Raw genomic sequence first — 19,900 nt, 5'->3', positions numbered from 1 at the left:
CCCTAGCTCAGCCCGGCTGGGAGCAAACACTTGCTGCCTGTCTGGACAACTCTGCACACCTTCGTTTCCTGGTAGTATGAATTAATCACCCAAACTTTCAGAGCACCCTGTGATTATGTAATGCTAGTACCCCATCAACTCTTAGTGGATGGCCGTCACTCTTCATGAACCATATCTGGTACCTTAGGTCCACTCTCCCATGTGACCCCAGGACAAGGCTCAAAGCAAGCATGAGGAGACAACAGGCCCAGCAGGTCCATGACCTGCCCACGGAGAGCCCAGGCGAGGATTTGTGGTGGAGAGAATCCGATCCTAAAGCCCGAGCCCCTGCTTGGAGGCCACGGCACCTCTCAGAGAGGAGGCATGGCCTGGGTTTACAAGCTTGATGGCCTGGGTTCCAATTCCAGGTCCACTACTTGAAGGCTGGGTGCCACTTTTCTGGGGCCCTCCTCTCCTAGCTATTCAAAGAAGTGGGGATAGAATACTATGGAGGTTCTTATAGGGGTTAAAGCCGAGGACACCCATAATGTGTTTAGAACAGGGCCTGGGCATAGGAAGCTGCTGCCTTTACCACCTTCCTGAGCTCCGAGATCACAGTGGCCACTGTCCTTCCACTGTGTCCATGGGAAGGGCAGCAAAAGAGCACGGGTGGGGCCAGAGGCTGGTGTTCCCTGCCCCCAGACCGATCCTGGGTGCGGCCCCCATTGCAGCCTCTGCCATCCTCCTCAGTGCCCCACATTTATCCAGGATCTTTAAAACGAAAGCTGCAGGGGAGGGTAATTAAGTTTAATAGGAGCCGCTGTCGATTTAAAGCCACAGGGGGGAAGTAATTAGATTTAACAGAAGCCGTGGCTTTCTGAACCAAGACACGCAGCGTGGGGGTCCTGGTCTATAAAGCCTTTGAGATGATGTCTTTTTGTAAAGCCTTTCCTGGTGACATTTTCTGCACGCTCCGTCATTAACGCCAGTCACTGACTGGGTATGAACATGGCCTTTACTCATTGAAATTCATTAGGTCTGGCCCTGATTTCTCTCCCCGCTCTCCACTGCTTGCCCGCCCATTGCCTTTGCGCTGAGACAGCATGGCTTTCCCCCAAAACTGGCCTGCTGGGGCTCCACACCCAGGATTTGGGGGTCGGGGGTGAGGTCTGGAGAAGAAATGAGAAAGAATCAGTGTGGAGCCCAAGGTCCCCAGGAGGACCCTCTCCGGCCAGCCAGGGCATTCTCTGGATGCTTTTTCCCTTTTCTGAGCATCCTTGGAGAAAGTCTGGTTTGCAGGTGCCACTAGACCAAGCAGCCCCAATCTCCGGCCTGGTGCCTACCCCCAGCTCAGCATCGCCTCTCACTGCTGCTCTGTCCCTCCCCGACCTCTCCTCCCCCAATCCCCCCAAGACACGGGGCGGGGCGGGGGAGGGGGCGTCCTGGCCCCGGGAGGACTCAGAGACCCGAGGACCAGACCAACGACAAAAGGCACCCCAAACATAAGCCTCCCCGCGCCGCGCCGCGCCTGGCCCGAGCTGGGAAGTCCGAGAGTCCCCGTCCGCCGCGGCCGAGCCGTCCCTGCGCCCGGGAGCGGCGCCTTAGGACCCCCGCCCCGCCAGGCTGCAGCTCCGGGGCCGCGGGCCCTGCGGGCAGAGGCCGAAGCCGGGGCCGAAGCGCCATCTAGCGCTCGCCGCGCGCCACTTCCCCATTGTTCGTCCCGGGACTGGAGCCCGGCCCCCCGTCGGGGGGCAATTTACTGGGGTAAAGGGGCGGGAGGGGGGCCGGGATCGCGAGACCATAAGACCAGGACGACGTGAGCTAGTCCGAGCGGCAGGGGGAAATTCTAATGGACGGCTTTACATCTGGAGATATGACGGTTGGGACCGTCGTGGGAGGGAGTGGATGCGGGCTTTTAAGGGGAGAGCGCCCCGAAGCCGAGGCGACGCTTCTCCGGACAGGGGCCGAGGGATGCAAAGGTCGGTGCCTCAGTCTCTGGTCACGGGGTGCCTGCTCCCCGCTCCTGCTAGCGCCCCGCGGGGAGCGCATTCCCTGGGGGAGCCGGAGGCGAGGGGGCGGGGACGCGTTGTCTCCTTTATTGCTTTATAAAATCAAACTCTCCCAGCTGAGAGCGACCTGGCCCCCGGCCCCACCACTGCGCGGCGGGGAGGGGCCCCCCGAACCCTCCGGTGAAACGGGGCCTCCTCCTCCCCCAGATCCGGGAGGCCTGGGCGGGGTCACCCGGGCGGGGTCCGGGGAGGGGCTGGGGCAGGAGGCGGGGTGTGAGTGGGTGTGTGCGGGGGGCGGAGGGCTGATGCAATCCTGATAAGAAATGCTCGGGTGTCGCGGGCACCCACCCGCCGGGCGGGTAAGACGCGCTATATAAGGCCGCTGGCTTCGAGCCTCCGCGCCGTCGGAGCAGGAGCGCTGAGCGCCCGGGCGCCCGGAGCGCACCGCCGGCCCGAGGGACGCACCCCGCCCCGGCACGCACGGCCCTGCTGCCGCCCAGCCGCCCGCGCCCTCGCCCTCGCCGCCAGAACCGCGTCCCGAGCCCCGAGCCCGGAGGTGCCATGCGGCGCGCGCAGAGCCGGTGCGCGGTGGCCCGCGCCCTGGTCCTAGCCGGCCTCTGGCTGGCCGCAGCCGGGCGCCCCCTAGCCTTCTCCGACGCGGGGCCGCACGTGCACTACGGCTGGGGGGAGCCCATCCGCCTGCGGCACCTGTACACCGCCGGCCCCCACGGCCTCTCCAGCTGCTTCCTGCGCATCCGCGCCGACGGCGGGGTGGACTGCGCGCGGGGCCAGAGCGCGCACAGTGAGTGCCCACTCGCCCCGGTGCCCCTTCCCTTCACCTCCTTCGGGAACCCCACGTTGGCACCTCCGCGTCTGCTCCCTGCCCCGGGCCCCTGACAGCGCGGGGAGCTGGGGGGGGGGGGGCGCCCGCACGTGGACCCACCGCACCCACGCGTTAGTGTTCGCTTGTCCCCTTCGGTTCCCGCGGACCCCCGCTTCCCGGGAACCCCAGATCTTGGCACCTGGGCGTCCCATTCCCTCCCCAGGGTCCCAGAATGCATGAGGGGTGGGGTGGGGTGGGGTGGGGTGGGGTGGGGTGGGGGAGGGCACGGGCCTGTGCACGCACCGCATCCACGTGCTGTGGGCCCCGCGGGTCCCGGCTGCAGCCTTCTTTCTGCTTCCCTCGACCCCAGGTCTGATGGAGATGAGGGCGGTCGCTCTGCGGACCGTGGCCATCAAGGGCGTGCACAGCGGCCGGTACCTCTGCATGGGCGCCGACGGCAGGATGCAAGGGCTGGTAGGTGTCTCCGCCGGGGGGACCTCCGCCTGCCCCCGGGCGGGGCCCCGCAGGGGAGGGGGGCGCGCTGGATCGAGCCCAGGCTCTCCTCGCTTTCTGCGTGGGGTCCGGCGGGGAGCTCGGGAGGGAAGACCGCGAGGGGACAGATGAAGCTGAAGTGTGGGGGGGTTTCTACGCAAGTTTACGGCTGGTGGCCAGAGAAGGGGTGAGAGCTGCCTTTGCATTTCCTATTGAGCCGAGGGCCGGCCCAGGGGGACAGAGGAGACGCTGTCCTCGGCTTTCTTTGACAAGAAACAGTGAAACCCACCTCGGGCCATTTCAATCTGGGCCTGCGCGTGTGTGGTCCTCGCCGCCGGTTCCCTCCCCGCGGTAGAAAAGGAAAGCATGAGAAAGTATAGTCACTTGGACTTTTTTTTTTTTTTTTTTTTTAACCAACCTTCCAATAAGTCAGAAAAAATTACATTTGGGGCGGGGGGAGGGGGTGTGTGTGTGATTTTTTTTTTTTCCTCTCCATTAATTTTTACCTACTAGAAAAGCAGTGTGGTGCTTGCTGACGCGTTGCAAGAATATTCCAGGGGCTTGTTTGCCCTCGTGGAGCGCTCACCTGTGCCGCAGATGCTTTTGGGGGAGGGTGCTGCGGGGAAACGGGACGGGAAGGCCCAGGTGACCCTCGAGGTCTCGGGGCAGGAAGTGTGCGGAAGCTGGGTCTCCGTCTCCGGGAACAAAGGCTGGGAGTTCAAAGGGAGCCCGCGCCCCTCCCGCGCCCCCGGGCGCACAGAGGAGCCTGTGTGAGGTCCCGGCCGGGCGCAGGGCCTCAATGCAGCCCCGCTGGGCGGAGGGCGCGGCTGCCGGAGCGGGGCGAGGGGGCGGGAGACCGCGCCTCCGGGGGTGGCCCCGCCCCCAGGAAAGATGCAGACGCCGGGCCTCCCGGCAGCGCCAGTCTTTTTGTGTGTGTGTGTCCCAGTTGTTCTGTGGCTCTGGGGCCGGTTTATTCCATTTATCCAGAGTGACTGTTTGAGGTTTTATGGCAGAGTCCTGCGTGAAAGGACCAGAACGGAGGGAAAGAAAGGAGGTGGTCAGCTCGCTGAAAGCTGACACCCAAAGCCACTCTCCAAACCCGCAGTGGCAACTTTTGTTATCGGGACATTTACTTGGGATGGGGGGGGGGGGGCGGGGTGAGGATGGGCAGGGGAAATGCTGGAGGTCGTGGTGGCGCAGAGGGGTCTAACCCACCAATCTAGTCCAAACTTGGAGGGGGGGAAGGTTGCTTCCCCCGAAATCCTGTTCTGTCCCTTGATCCCGTGGGCATGGCTTAACCAAAACGGAGGTTGTTTTGTTGTTGTTGTTGTTGTTGTTTTTAAACAAATTCCACTTTCTCCAAGCAATTCGAAATCCTTTCCTTTTCTGTTTAGAGAAGAGCATGGGTGCTAGTTTCTCCCAAAGGACCAGCAGAGTAAAAGAGTACCACCATTTGCTTTTAATTCTCTTGTTTATTTATCAATTTGCATTTCCCGTCGCTGTCTGGTGGCTCTATCGCAGTGCGGGAGCTGGGTATGTTGTTGCTTCATTAGACTTGAGCCTTATCAGTGCCTTATCAGCACAGCGCTCACCCACCTGCAGTTCAGCGACCTTTGTAGGCTCGGGCACAAACGGGACTGGGTGCCTCACGGGGTTGTTTACCGCCCAGCCCTCCTGGCTCTCTGCCTTAGGCTGCCCTCTGTGTCCCCACCTTCCCCAGGGTAATGACCTTCTCCAGTTTGGTACAGGACTTGGCCCACTGGTACCTCTTTGCTACCAGTGTTCTGGGACCCCAGGAGCTGCTTTCATCCCGTAGGCTTGCATTTCCCGCCACCCCGCTGGGTGCAGACTCTGTTCTGGGTCTGGGGGGAGGGGGCTGCCTTTATCTTGATAATCCTGGCCGGCTGCCTGGAAGGCTCTGGGCCTTGGAAGGAAGGAGCCCTCACCCCTCACAAGGGGGCTGAGGTTTCCTGCAAGGACATCAGACAGAAAGGCCTCAGAATGGCCCACTGTTACTTAGGTCTAGATGGGGAATCAATGCGCTAGTCTGGGCCCTAGATCAGATTAGGAGAGCATACCCAGTGTAGCGGTGTCTCCCAAAGTGTCAGTGGACCCCAGGGACATTTTCATGTCAATAGTTCTATGTTTGCTGTAAAGGGTGAGGGACAGAGGCACCCATGTTGCACCTCTGATTTGATGCATATTGCTCAGAACAAGGCTAAGTTTAAGAAGTGACATGATTTAGTGAGAGACATAAAAGATCCATGAAAAGTATATACAGATACTGAGTACACACATGAAATATGCACCTGAAGTATGTGTGTATATGAAGGCATATAAAACACCTATTAATATGTATAAATTTATACTTACAAAGTATATATAATGCGGTATGTAACTTTAATGTTATAATTTATTACATTTCTTTTTTTAAAAAAGTTTTTATTTATTTATTCATGAGAGACAGAGAGAGAGAGACAGAGACACAGGCAGAGGGAGAAGAAGGCTCCATGCAGGGAGCCAGACATGGGACTCGATCCCTGGTCTTCAGGATCACACCTTGGGCTGCAGGCGGTGCTAAACTGCTGAGCCACCCCGGCTGCCCAATTTATTACATTTTTATATTAGCATATGCACAATGTGTTTATTAATATAATGTAATGCCTACTTTATAAAAGTACACATTTACATATATAAACACGTACGTTATGCTATATATAACTATACACACAGATAAACACGGCTCATCATGTGGACCCAAGTGGCAACATGTAGCACAAATGCTCACCGTGCCCGTTTTCTCTGCTGCTTCTGGAGCACCAGGGGGCTCCCACTGGTGCTCATGGTTGCCTGTTTTCTCCACAGCCTCAGTACTCTGCCGGAGACTGTACTTTCGAGGAGGAGATCCGTCCCGATGGCTACAATGTGTACTGGTCCAAGAAGCACCATCTCCCCATCTCTCTGAGTAGTGCCAAACAGAGGCAGCTCTACAAGGGCAGGGGCTTTTTGCCCCTGTCCCACTTCTTACCTATCTTGCCCGGGAGCCCAACAGAGCCCAGGGACCTGGAAGACCATGTGGAGTCTGACGGGTTTTCTGCATCCCTGGAAACAGACAGCATGGACCCTTTTGGGATCGCCACCAAAATTGGACTAGTGAAGAGTCCCAGTTTCCAAAAATAAGTGGGGCTGTGGCCTGACCTCCCACCCCTGCCCCCAGCCCTTAGAAGCCAGGACCCCAGACGTGTGGTGGGTTCTGGCTGTGCTTCTACAAATACGATCCTGGGCTCGTGTTCCAGTTAGCTTTAGGAAGAGACATCTAGAGCTTGTACATGTACAGAGTTTTCCATCGGCTATGCCAGTTCCTAGCAGATAGACTTGTATGATCATAAAATCATAAGCCCTCCACCCTGCACCTTTGCCATTGCTGGACAGTTTGCTGTGGTGCCCTGATTCTGCTTGAATACCTCCACTGGCCGGGAACTCACTACCTTTGGGAACGTTCTCTCCCATCATTTCTAGCAGGGGCAGCCAGGAAAAAAGCGGTCATTTTAAACTCACGTATAGGTGATCAGCTTTGTGAAAACTTACCAGGACAGAACTAACCGGGCATGGGCATACCTCACCAGGCTTCAGGAACTGGGAGAACCCAGAGCCCGGGAAAACTTTTAAGAACTCCCCACTACGGCTGGTTCTGGGATAGATCACCTTCATCGGACTACTTGGCAGTCTGCCTGCCCCCCCCACCTTGACCACCAGTGCCCTGCACATAGCCAACATTTGCTAGGGCTCAGGCTGATTCCCCTAAATGAATGGGCACCTGCTCAGAGGGACAGGACACGAGGACAGCCCCAGCAGCCCTTGCCATCACAATGCAGGTTTCCACAGGATCCCATCTCTGGACGTGTGGGTTTCACATGATTGCCCCTCAGGACAGAACCTTCCTGGTCTCGGCGACCCTGCGGCTCTGGCGTGCTCCCTCCTTTCTTAAGCACCAAGGATTCCAAGCAGAGTGGAGCAGATGTGGCTTCTGGAGCTCCTTCCCCTTTCCTAGCCCTTGGCTGGGCACCACGTCTTCCTATGCAGCAGAACTTGGCAGCCTCCCACCTTGGGTAGACCTGCACATCTCGTTCAAAAGCCAGGAAAGGTTGGATTCGCAAGCCCGGAATCTTGCCAGTAACTTGCGGAAGCAGCGGGGAGAGAGCCCCTTCCCCCAGCACTTAGTTCAACAACGTGGTATTTATGAGTAATTTATTTTGTTTGATATGTACATCTCTCTATTTTCTTACTTTATTTATACTCCCAAGTTGTATTTATGATGTACGTGAGTTTTTTGTTTTCTACATTAAAGCACAATTTGTACCAAAAGTTGCATTTCATTATCCAATTGGATGCCCTCGAGGGAGAGCGGGAAGGGGAGGGAAGGGAAACAGACCTTGGCGCTGAGCTCAGAGGAGAGGCTTTGGGTGTTTGCTGCATTTAAAACTACACTTTCTGCCAAAGCTCACAGTCATTGAAACCACCCTCTAAGCTGAGGCTCTGGTGGGTCGAATAGTAGATTCGGTTTACCCAGTGGTGGAAGCTGCGTGGACCTGGGTGCAGGCTTCCTTCTACTACCTCTGCTAGGACTCTGCATGGTTACCTCAGCCACAGCATAGGTGTGTGTCAGGTGTAGGAACCAAACCCCAGCTAGTAGTGTCACCCTCTGCATGTTGACACTTGGGGCCACGTAGCTCTTTGCTGGGGTCAGGTGTTCCTGAGTGAGCTAGGATGATCAACAGTGACCCTGGCCTCTCCATCCACTAGATGCCAGTAGCATCCCCTCCTGACAACCACAAATTGCGGAAGAAGTTGCTGCATGTCTTTAGGCAAAATTCCCCAACTGGCTGTTCATTCTAGAGAAAATCATGGGCTTTTCTGAGCCTTGATTTCCTCATCTGTAATATGGGATGAGGATGGAGAGAGCAGTAATGACGGGAGCAGCCACGCAGTGCCTGGTGTGGACAATGGTCCAGTTCACCCCATCACCTGGGAGGTACTGTGCAGTTATGTCAGTTACTCTGCTGAAGATCATTGTGAACGTCTACCGAGGCTATTTCATGAGGCGTCTCCCATGTCCCCTGCAAGGACACCCCACTCTAAGCTGTCATGCACACTGAGGACGTGCCCAGGACCTCCAGAGTTGACCCTCCACCGCTTGTTTGTCATGATGCCGCCTCACTCTTGACTGCCTCTCCCCTCTGCCCCATGACACTGCAGAATGGGTGATCCCTGCTGACCAGCATCCTCTACCCCTTGTTCTACAGGTGATGGAGTACAGGACCACCCAGGGAAGGCACCCATCCAAAGCTGCAGAGCCCGGAAGCAGCATGGTGGAAGGACTGTGGGTTCAGGCAAGAAGTCCTCCGGCCTATTAACCTGTGTCACTTGGAGTACGTCAAGTCACCCCTGTGAGCCTGCAACTTCATGTGAACCGTGAGATGAACAAGGTGTGCATTGCAGGACTATTGGGAGAACCAAATGGAATCTGTCTGCGAGATGCCTGGTACAGAGTGGGCCGCCAGACAGCAGCAGCCCTCACCAGGACTCGAACTGGCCCAGAACAATTATTTCTACTGATTCTTAAATTCGGTTGCACAGTGGAATCACCTTGGGAAAGAGAGTGGTTAGAGCACATCCCCAGAGATTGGGTTTAATTGGAATTTGTGTGGCCTGCATATTACGATTTTGTAAAGCTCCCCGAAGATTCACATGTGCAGCCCAGGTTGACTGGCCACAGGAAAACCATTTTATATTTGATCTTTTGTGCTCTGGAGACAAATACTTCAGGGAAAAAGGAATGGAGTGTCCTCCCCACAGCATAGCTGACAATAATGAGTAAATGCACATCTTTGTTTTTGTTTTTTTTTTTAAAGATTTTATTTATTTATTCATGACAGACACAGAGAAAGAGAGGTAGAGACACAGGCAGAGGGAGAAGCAGGCTCCATGCAAGGAGCCCGATGTGGGACTCGATCCCGGGTCTCCAGGATCACACCCCAGGCTGAAGGCGGCGCTAAACCACTAGGCCACTGGGGCTGCCCTAAATGCACATTTTTGTAAACTAATTCACACTAGACTGTTGATGGTTAATACATTTTCACTCCAGGTCATGTTTTCACTTGACCTGACGGGCAAAACGTTGTGATGACCACCTTTATGGCTGATGTGGGCACTCTGGCAGGAGACAGGAGGATGATTCTTCAAGACTGCTTCTTGCGTCCAACCCCCTGACCTAACTCTGCTCCTCCTAGGAAGGTGGCCTTCCCCTTTTTGCTGCATCTCCCTTTGCGCCTTAGACAGTGCTATTAAGTTTAAGCAAACAAAAGCCTGACCTGCCCAGTGAAATTTGAATTTCAGATAAGCAACATACTTTTTAGTATACATATGTCCATGCAATATGAGACCTACTTATGCTAAGAAATTATTCATTGTTCATCCAAAATTCAAATTTAAGGGGGCATCCTGTATTTTGTCTGGCAGCACTAGCTTTAGATCTATGCCACAGACGTGGGGGTCAACTACCGAGAAAGTACCAGGGGCAGGAAGGGGCTTGATTGAATAAGCCTGTCCAGTGGTGAGATCCCAGAAGCAGAACTCAAAAGAACTCTTTCTTTGGACTGTTTCTGCACCTGCCAAGTGAGAATCCTCGTGCTGCCTCTAGATTGTTGTCCTTGGGGTTCACCTTGTTGAAAGGCCAGGTGTGCTTGGGGGTGGGGGCGGCTCAACACATCAGTGTCTCTGTCCTTCAGCTTTTGCATCTTCTCCCCTCCTAAGGTAAGGACAGATGGTCCCCAGCAGCGGCAGCTTCTCTTACCCCCACCCCCCACAGCTCCCACAAGCATCTGGGACCCTCTCCCCACCCTCCTGTCCCCTGGTGATTCCCCACCAGATCTCCAGATCTCTGCAGCCAGGGGCCAGGACACAATGACTGGTCAGCCCTGAGTCACCCCCACCACACTGGGAGGAATCAGCCCGGGAAGCTCAGGGATTGGGAGCAGGGTGCTTCCCCAGAGAGGACAGAAGTCTCAGTAAATGCCTGCATTTGTTGATTCACCAGCTGCCGTGCTGAATTGGCGAGCTTTTCTCCTCCGGGTTAGGAAATGCCACCTAGAAATGATCCAAAAGACAGAGAAGTATAAGGGGACTGTGGGCATAAGACCACCCTGGACCCAGAAATGGGTCATGGAGTTATAGGGGGACAGAAGAGTGGCCCCTGCCTCGGGCTCAGGACACTTTCAAGGTCGTGAGAAGGTAGTCTCATTAGGGCATGGGGAAACAAAAGAAGGGGTGTCTTTTGCAACTGGGAGCAGAGAGAGAAAGACAGAGAGACAGGCAGACAACTCTAGAAGCACCACATCCCATACTGTTAACAGTTTTGGCCTCAACCATCAAGTATGATTTGGAAACCTCATGAGAAGGATCGTCTGATGGACTTACCCCTGGTTTTACCAGGCCAATGCTCTTGGCTCCTTCCTAAGGTTCCAGGAGACCTTTTCCATCATAATTTCTTACTCTTAGGGAACTTCCTTTGGCCACTCTTTAGAGACAAGTGTGGTTGGCAGCACGATCTCCTCGTCATCCCTCCGTCTGAGAATGGCTGTATGTCTCCTTCCTTCCAGCCCGTCTGCAGAGGAAGACAGACCACGAAGAAACCTCAGTTTCTTCCCCTTCCTTCCCTCCCTCCCTCCCCCCTCCCCCAGTGCCCCAGAATGTCACTGTATTTGGAGATGGAGCCTTTCAAGAGGTGATTGAGGTAACACAAGGTCACCATGAGGGGTGAGCAGGACACACGGGGAAGGCCCATCTGCAAGCCAAGGAGAGAGGGCTCCCTCCGGAGCAGCCATACCTCACACTGCCAGCCTCCAGGACTGAGATGACAAGCGAGTGCTGGCGCAGCCACCCTGTCTGGTATTCTGGCTCTGGCACGGCTTGGGCACGGTGCTCTCAGCAACCTCTCGTCTGTCTCCGTGTGGTCTGTTAGTGAAGACAACATAAGAGAGTTTGTACCCGTGCTGCCATGCCAGGCTCACGGTGAAACCTGCCTGGGTTGTTGGCAAGGGGAGTCCCAAGTGCCCTCGCTGGGGGTGACCCGGGGAGCTCGCTAGAATCCTGTCCCCAGGAGGGCCCCCCTGGGCAAGGAGGGCTCTTTTGGCCAGGTGGAGAAGGTGCACTTCATTCCAAGGGCCATGGGGGGTCACCCAGCACTGGGATGCAGGTCCCGGGGGAGCCACACGTGCCATGGGGTGCCGAACAGAATAGGGGACACGTCACCAGTGTCTGCCAGGCCACGTGGGTGGGGTGCAGCCTCTGCAGCAGTCGGGGCTCCTGGACAACTGCGGGCCAGGCGGGAGCCCGGGAGGAGTCCTTACTGGCCCCAGTTGACACCAGCGGCAGAACCCCGTGGCCCTCTGGGGGCCTCCACCTTCCAGCCTGTTGAATGGGGTGATCCTTGGATTCCACGCGAGGTTCCTTTTAAAGAGATGCCTATTTAATCTCACTAATGCCAAGGCATGAGTTATTCTCCTTGTGAAAAAGCCAGCTATGGGCAGGGATGAAGCCCCCCCAGCCCACCCCGGCCCCTGTCAGGGCTGCGTGCACGTTGGCACAATGTGTAGGTGCCTCCGTGGTTCCAGGCACCACACACTCCCCTCTGCAGCCCTCTGCTCGCTGCCCTCACCTCCCGCCTCCCCGTCCACCTTCCAGCCTCCACTCCACTCTCTGGCCTCATCACGGCTTCTCCATGCCGATCGCTCACCGTGGGGTCTGGATCCATCCTGCCCATCTCTTGGATCCAGTCTTCCCCAGCCCCAACAGCTAAGCTCACCTGCCTCATCCTGCCTGGGATCCCTCCTGCAGGGGACAGGGATCAGCCCCTCGGCCTGTCTTATTGGAGGCCCTGGGATGCTGCTCTGTTCCCTCCTACCAGCAGTGTTCCTGTGTTGCTTTCCTGGACCTGCCATCACACATTACAAAGAACTAGGAAACTTAAAGCAAGAGAAGTTTGCTCTCTCAGTCTGGAGGCCAGAAGTCCAAAATCAAGGTGTAGCCAGGGCCTCGCTCCCCCGGAGGCGCTAAGGGAGGGTCCCTCCTGCTTCCTCTACCTGCTGGGGGGCCCAGGCATCCCTGGCTGTGGCCACCGCCCCTCCAGCGTCCATCTCTGTCTTCATGTGGCCCCTCTCTGTGTCTCCTTTTTTGTGTTACAACATGACACGTGACACCTGCCATGGGATTTAGGGCTCAGGTAGGTAATCCCGAATCATCTCGTCTCAAGATCCTTACTTCTGCAAAGATACGTTTCCCAACTAAGGTCACATTCTCTGGTTCTTGGGAGGGGGTTAAGGCTTGGACATATCTTTCGGAGGACATCATTCAACAACCCATGACAGGTGGAAAGAAGCAAGAGGAGTTGCTTTGTTGGAAAGGATATGCACATTACAGATGTTTACAGAGGCTGTGGATTACACTCCTGATTTATCCAGGGGCAATTTTACTGCACACTAGGGCACAGTCCATCCTCACAACCACCGCAACGGATTGCCAGGTTGCCGTAGGGAAGACAGAGAGGATGGTGAGGCCCCCCAGGCCTGGGATTTCATTCGCCCCCTACTGACACTGGTCCAGGACTGCCAGATCCCTGGCAGGTGGGCGCAGGAGAGCTCCGAGGCAGACTGGGAGTCATCTCCTTCCTTGTCAGCTGCCCTGCCCTGTGGCTCCCAGGCTCCAGGTGGAGTGCCTGCCACCTAGGTAGCAGTGGGGAGCACATAGGTGGGGAGCCCAGGCCCTGGATCCAACACCAGCCCTGGATGAGGAGTCTGAGAGCTGCGGGCAGCTGGGCCCAGACCAAGGCAAGCTGATGCGGGTGCTGAGTGGGGGGACGTGGGATGTAGGGCTCCAGGATCTTGTTCATCCATCAGAGCTGGATAGTGTCAGTTGGCCTGAGCGCATATCCTCCGTATGTGATCTGAGGGCTGAGAGCTGGACACTGGTAGCCGGCCGGGTCCTGCTCTAATGGGGGCTGAGTAGATAGAGGCCGGGGCAGGTGGTAACGGAGGGAAGCCATGTGGTCTGAGGTGGCCAACCCAGGGATGGCTTTGACATCTATCCCTTAGAAGCCAAGTAGCCCCCACCAACCGACCCCCCCCCCCCGGGGACCCTCAGTGTCCACCCTGAGTAATGCTGATAAAGTCCCTCTCCAAAGCACGTTTTAAAGTATTACACGTGGTACCCTAAGTGGACCCTAAGGAGAGGGTCTGACACACAGATAAGTGGGTCCTTATCAAGGTTACTGCAGCCTGGCTAGGGAAATGGAAGTTGCGGAGAAGAAAGCTCCAGCCCCATAGAAGGGCCACTGGGAGGGATTTCCCGGTCCAGGCGGCAGGTGGTGGCCCTGAGCGTCGCGGGGAGGAGCGGCCTGCGGCGCAACGGCGCCCCCCAGTGGCCGGTGCCCGGGCCGGTCTCCGCCCTCCGGCCCGCTGTGTCGGTGGAAAAGCAGCTGGAATCCTAGACCCCAGGAGAGCACGACGGACGGGAAGGCTCCTTCCCTTCTGCGACCCGACAGATGCACCCGGAAGTTATCGTGTTTGTAATAGTTATCTTCTTTAAGATTTTATTTATTTATTTATTCCTAAGAGACACAGAGAGAGGCAGAGACATAAGCAGAGGGAGAAGCAGGCTCCCCGCAGGAAGCCGGACGTGGGGTTCGATCCTGGGGACTGGGATCACGCTCTGAGCCAAAGGCAGACGCCCAACCGCTGAGCCACCCAGGCGTCCCTGTAATAGTTACTAAGGTAGTTATTGCATCTCCTGCACCCAGGCACTCATCCTCTTATCAACCCCGCAAGTGGGTACCAGTATGCCTCCCATTCTACAGATGAGCAAAGCACCAGGGAGGTGATTCCACTAATGCCCAGTGGGTGACACTGCATTTCAGATGCTCAGAAAAGCTGGTTTCCTGGAGCAGCACCACACACTTAGAGGAAGAGGAAGCAGATAAAGGGGGTTCAGTCTTTATTGCTGCAGACCCCATACAGGGTGTCTTCCCCCCCCCCCAGCCAAAGTCCTTACAGGGGGCCCCAGCCTTGCCTTCCAATGTCACCATCCTGTTGGGAGGGGAATTTGAATATCCCACCAGGCCAGGGCAGCAGAGCTGGGTCCCACCTTCACTGCCCCATGTGGCCTCAACAAGACCACTCCTGAGTGGCCATGGTGGGAGGCCACGCAGAGCCTGTACCAGTCACTGCTTGCTCTGTGGTTCCATTTCCTCAACTAGAGACACAGGGACGTGCACCCAGCTCTGAAGGGCTGGGCTCTGTTTTGGTAAGAGGGCTTTGAACTTAGGAAAGGAAACCCTTTACCTGGCTACCCTCTAGGGGGCTGACCCCCACAGGCTGTGGTCAAACATGCCAGGGATACACAGCCCTGGTGGCCTCTGATCCCTACTCCCTCCCCTGGCCTGGTGGTGATGGTGGGGGGTGGTGCTTCCCAGCCACCTGCCGGCTGAGTTTTTTCCCTTATGCACTTGATATCATCTACAGAGCACCCACTCTCTCACGGGCCCTTTGCAGAGTAAGCTTTGCAAGGTTGGCATCTGCTAATATTCCAACATTCATATTTTCTTTTAAACCTTCATTTAGGGATCCCTGGGTGGCACAGCGGTTTGGCGCCTGCCTTTGGCCCAGGGCGTGATCCTGGAGGCCTGGGATCGAGTCCCACGTCGGGCTCCCTGCATGGAGCCTGCTTCTCCCTCTGCCTGTGTCTCTGCTTCTTGCTCTCACTGTGTGCCTATCATAAATAAATAAAAAAAATAATAAATCTGGCTGCCTGCCTTCTTAAAAAAATAAAAAAATAAAAAAAAATAAACCTTCATTTACTTTGAAATCACAGTCTCAGGGGGCACCTGGGTGGCTCAGTCTGTTCAACGTCTGCCTTCAGCTCAGGTCATGATCCCAGGGTCCTGGGATTGAGCCCCTCATCAGGCTTCCTCTCAGCGGGGAGTCTGCTGCTCCTTCTGCCCTTCCCCTCTGCTCATAAGCTCTCTTTCTTTCAAATAAAAAAATAAATAAAATCTTGAGAAAAGGAAAAAAAAAAAAAAAGAAAATCACAGTTTTGGAAACATGCCTGCATGGCCCATGCTGGACCCTGTGTGAGAGGAATTAGCCCTTCCCAGCAGAAACCCCTGAGATGTCGGGGTGTGTTTGTCGCTGCAGGACAGTCCAGCCTAAGCTAACACAGTGCACAGAAGTTGGCTCCTTCTCAGTGAAAGTACCACTGCCAGATCTTTCACTACTTTCCCCAAATAGTCTCTGCTTCGCCACAGGCACATGACTCCCCTGAAACCAGCCGAGCTTTAAGGAATTCCCGTGGGGCCTACCTGCCCAGACTCACCTTTCTTCCTTCTTGCATTTGGAAGCATTGGCTGTGTCCCCTGTAGATCCTGGGACAGGCAGGGAGATGGAGTGATTAGGAGCTAGAGAAGGGTGCTGGGGTCACAAGCTCTGGCCCAAATCTCAGAACTTGTCCCAGGGGTGGAGGCTGACCCCTGCTGGCCAGAGCCCTTCCGTTGGGTGTGAGTGCTTGGACAAGCCTCTTGGTCACTGGTCACAGCACCAGACCTCCAGTCCCACCACAAGTCTCCTGCCTTTTTGCTGCAAGAGATTCCTGAGCAGGCAGGTCAAAAATGGTCCTCCTGGGAAGGCACACTGGTGCAGCCATTGTGGACAACAGCATGGAGGTTCCTCTGAAAGTTACCCTGTGATCCAGTAATCACACTACTGGGTATCTACTCCCCAAAATACAAAAACACGAATTCAGAGACAGATACGTGCACCTCGTGCTTATAGAAGCTTTATCTACACTAGCCAAGTTATGGAAGCAGCCCGAGTGTCCACTGATTGATGAATGGATAAAGAAGAGGTGGTATAGACATGCGGTGGAATGTTACTCAGCCATCAAAAAGAATGAAATCTTGCCATTTGCAACAATATGGATAGAGCTAGAGAGTATTATGCAAAGTGAAATAAGTCAGAGAAAGACAAATACCATAGGATCTCACTCATAGGTGGAACTTAAACAAAACATATGAGGAAAGGGAAAAAGAGAGACAAAGAAATAGACTCAACTACAGAGAACACATTGATGGTAAAGGGGAGGTGGAGGGAATGGGGAAATAGGTGATGGGGATGGAGGGCACCTGTTGTGATAAGCACCGGGTACGATGTGTGATGATGTATGGAGGTGTTGTATCTCTTTATGGTACACCTAAAACTAATATTATACTGTATGTTAACTATATGGGAATTAAAAACTTAATTTAAAAAAACCCCAGTGGGTTAAAAAGAGGAAAAAGAAAGTGGTCCTTCTGCACAGGTTCCCAGAGCTCCCCTTTGGGGAAGGAACAGAGAATTAGCTCTAGAGCCCTTAGGGGACCCAGTCCTTGGGTTCTCTGCCACCTGCCCCAGGGGGAGGGTCACACTGGAATGTTAAAGCCCCCTAAATATCATTTTTCTAGTTGTGTTTTCATTTATTTTTGATGAATATAGAATGAGAGGAAGACTTATTTCTTGGAAGTAAGTTGTCATCTAACAACTTTAAGAATTTGAAATTGCTTCTTTTTTCCTTCTGATTATGAAGGGCATTTTTGCTCTACGATTTTTTAAAATTTATTTATTTATTTATTTATTTATTTATTTATTTATTTATTTATTTATGATAGTCACACAGAGAGAGAGAGAGAGAGAGAGAGAGAGGCAGAGACACAGGCAGAGGGAGAAGCAGGCTCCATGCACCGGGAGCCCGATGTGGGATTCAATCCCGGGTCTCCAGGATCGCGCCCTGGGCCAAAGGCAGGCGCCAAACCGCTGCGTCACCCAGGGATCCCTGCTCTATGATTTTTTTTTTAAATATTTTATTTATTCATGATAGACATAGGGGGAGAGAGAGGCAGAGACACAGGCAGAAGGAGAAGCAGGCTCCATGCAGGGAGCCTGATGTGGGACTTGATCCCGGGACTCCAGGATCGCGCCCTGGGCCCAAGGCAGCGCTAAACCGCTGAGCCACTTGGGCTGCCCGATAAATTTTATTTGTATGTTGAAATTGCCTTTTTCTACCTTCGAGTTCCTGCTTTTAAAGTCTGGTTCTTATTTGAAAATGAAGCAAGTTGTGAACAAGTATTGATAATCCAAGATAATACAACCAATCTCTTACTCTGTTAAAACAATCCGGGTTCAAGGCAGTATTTTAGGAACACAACCATGGAACACATGGAGGGGAGGATCTCTCCAAAGCTTTTATTTTTTATTTTTCAATTTTATTTATTTTATTTAAAGATTTTATTTACTCATGAGAGAGACAGAGAGAGAGAGAGAGGCAGAGACACAGGCAGAGGGAGAAGCAGGCTCCATGCAGGGAACCTGATGTGTGACTCGATCCCAGGACTCCAGGATCACGCCCTGGGCTGGAGATGGAGCTAAACTGCTGAGCCACCCAGGCTGCCCTCTCCAAGGCTTTATTTTCAAAACAATAGTTTGAATCAATACTGTTGATTTCTGTAGCACATGTAATCTTTCAAAGCTTTGCACAGTTATTTAAGGTTTGAAATTAAGACTCATATTTTTCTGCATACATCTTTCTATCCATGGGTTTCATCCTGTATCAGCCTTTCTCCACCACATACTGTTTTCCCATACCAAAAGATATAGCTTGTTGCATTTTCTTTCAACTGAGGTTTATGTTCAAAAAATCTATTTTATATATGTAATAATGCGAAAACCATTCCCTTATTTGGGACATTTTTGTAATATAATATGAAGTGTTCTTTTTTAACTCATTAATAGGCGGGGGTAAGGATAAAAAATTGTACATATATGATTATTTTAATGTGAAAATTCAAAGGGGAAAAATGTAACAGAATTAGCAAAAATTAACTTGTGGTGGTGGGGTGGGGAAGCTTGGGTGATGCAATTAGTTAAGCATCCAACTCTTGGTTTCAGCTCACGTTGTGGGTTGGGGGCCCTGGGATGGAGCCCATCATGCAGCTCCATGCTGAGCACAAAATCTACTTGGGACTCTCTCTTTCTCTCCCTCTACCCCCCCCCCCCCCAAATATGGGTTTGTGCTCTCTCTCGAAAATAAATAATCTTTTGGGGTGCCTGGGTGGCTCAGTGGTTGAGTGTCTGCCTTTGGCTCAGGTTGTGATCCTGGGGTCCTGGGATTGAGTCCTGCATCAAGTTTCCCGCAGGGAGTCTGCTTCTCCCTCTGCCTATGTCTCTACCTCTCTCTGTGTGTTTCTCATGAATAAATAAATAAAATCTTTTAAAAAATAAAATAAAATAGGGATACCTGGGTGACTCAGCAGTTGAGGAGCTGCCTTTGGCTCAGGGTGTGATCCCAGGGTCCTGGGATTGAGTCCCATGTCAGGCTCCCTGTGGAGCGCCTGCTTCTCCCTCTGCCTATACCTCTGCCTCTCTCTGTGTCTCTCGTGAATAAATAAATAAAATCTTTAAAAAACATTAAAACATATTTTTTAAAATAAATATACCTAATCTTTAAACAAAAATTAATTGGTGGCCGGAGTAGTGGGAAAGTGGATTTATTTGCTTGCTTCCTTGCTTGCTTGCTTTGCCCATTTTCCTACATCTCAAATATTTTGTGATTTTATTTGCTGATGGGAAAAAAAAAACCACCTAAAAACGAAAAGATCTTTAACCAACAAAATATACAAAGTCTATTTAACTTCACCTTCTGAAAAAAAAATGTTTTAGTCTTTTCCTGTGCTCCTATGAGTTACTTAAGTTCACTACCAAACATGGACTACTCAGAAAGAAATATAAAAGAGGACATTTAAAAATTAATGTAATTCCAAAATCTAGATCTAGTCCCTGTGGAGATCTTGGTGTGCTTTACATGCTTTTTAAAAGCATAATTATTTAATGTAATTGGAATTCAAGAATAGGTAGGCTCCCCCCCGCCCCTCCCAGAACATCAGGAGCATTTTTCATGACCTTACTTTGGCCTCAAGCATGATTTTTGGCGGCTGCTGGAGTGCTCGGGGTGCACGTGAGGACGATGCTCAGCCAACACCAGCAAGTCCTGGAGGTGAGGCTCAAGGTCACGGGCCGACACCCCGTTCTGCACACTGCCCGCCCCATAGGTGACCTCTGCACTCAAGCCTTTGGCCCATCTCTTCGCCTCTGTTAGGATGCACGCATTGCTTATCCATTTCAGTAAGTTCTTTATAAGCCGGACACATAACTCCCTTAATTATAATATTTGTGACCGACTGTTCCCGGCTTTTAATATCATCACCACTTTGGGCATATGCACGAGTTTGCATTTTCACGTAGTAAAATACATTGGTCTTGCCTTCGTGATTTCCTCCATGGCTCTCGTGCGGAGGCTGCACCTGGACGCCCACCTGCACGCCCCACCTGGAACTCCGAGCCTCTCTTCGGGGGCGGTGAGCAGAGGTTGGCCGGGACGTCGCCGGCCCCGCCCCCTACGCCCCCCTCCTCCCGGCGCGCATGCGTCCCGGCTGGCGCGGCGCCGGCTGGACCCTCCCGCG

General features: G+C 53.5%; 1 protein-coding gene and 1 long non-coding RNA gene across 2 annotated transcripts; one reads left to right on the top strand and one right to left on the bottom strand.

Moving 5' to 3' along the window:
- Nucleotides 1-230: 230 nt before the first annotated feature.
- FGF19 (fibroblast growth factor 19) lies at nucleotides 231-7,623 on the top strand. The gene is made up of 5 exons (XM_077864275.1): nucleotides 231-282; nucleotides 2,196-2,261; nucleotides 2,353-2,790; nucleotides 3,182-3,285; nucleotides 6,169-7,623. The coding sequence occupies exons 1-5, from the start codon at nucleotides 231-233 to the stop codon at nucleotides 6,481-6,483; spliced, it is 975 nt and encodes a 324-aa protein (XP_077720401.1). The 3' UTR covers nucleotides 6,484-7,623.
- Nucleotides 7,624-9,211: 1,588 nt separating this feature from the next.
- LOC144292458 (uncharacterized) lies at nucleotides 9,212-19,871 on the bottom strand. Its single transcript, XR_013359847.1, has 4 exons — nucleotides 19,702-19,871; nucleotides 11,189-11,316; nucleotides 10,780-10,966; nucleotides 9,212-10,449 (listed from the first exon to the last, which is right to left on the bottom strand). It is a non-coding gene; the product is annotated as an uncharacterized LOC144292458 (long non-coding RNA).
- Between the last annotated feature and the right edge of the window lie 29 nt (nucleotides 19,872-19,900).

This window comes from Canis aureus, chromosome 21 (genome assembly GCF_053574225.1).
Source record: "Canis aureus isolate CA01 chromosome 21, VMU_Caureus_v.1.0, whole genome shotgun sequence".
NCBI classification, from domain to species: Eukaryota; Metazoa; Chordata; class Mammalia; order Carnivora; family Canidae; genus Canis; species Canis aureus.
This window is presented reverse-complemented; position numbering and strand designations above follow the sequence as displayed.

Excerpts from the sequence above, each read along its gene's own strand:
- FGF19 (XM_077864275.1), top strand. The coding sequence starts at position 231 with ATGAGGAGACAACAGGCCCAGCAGGTCCATGACCTGCCCACGGAGAGC. Across the intron at positions 283-2,195 it reads CCTGCCCACGGAGAGCCCAG|ATCCGGGAGGCCTGGGCGGG; the intron begins GCGAGGATTTGT and ends CTCCTCCCCCAG. Across the intron at positions 2,791-3,181 it reads GCGGGGCCAGAGCGCGCACA|GTCTGATGGAGATGAGGGCG; the intron begins GTGAGTGCCCAC and ends CCTCGACCCCAG.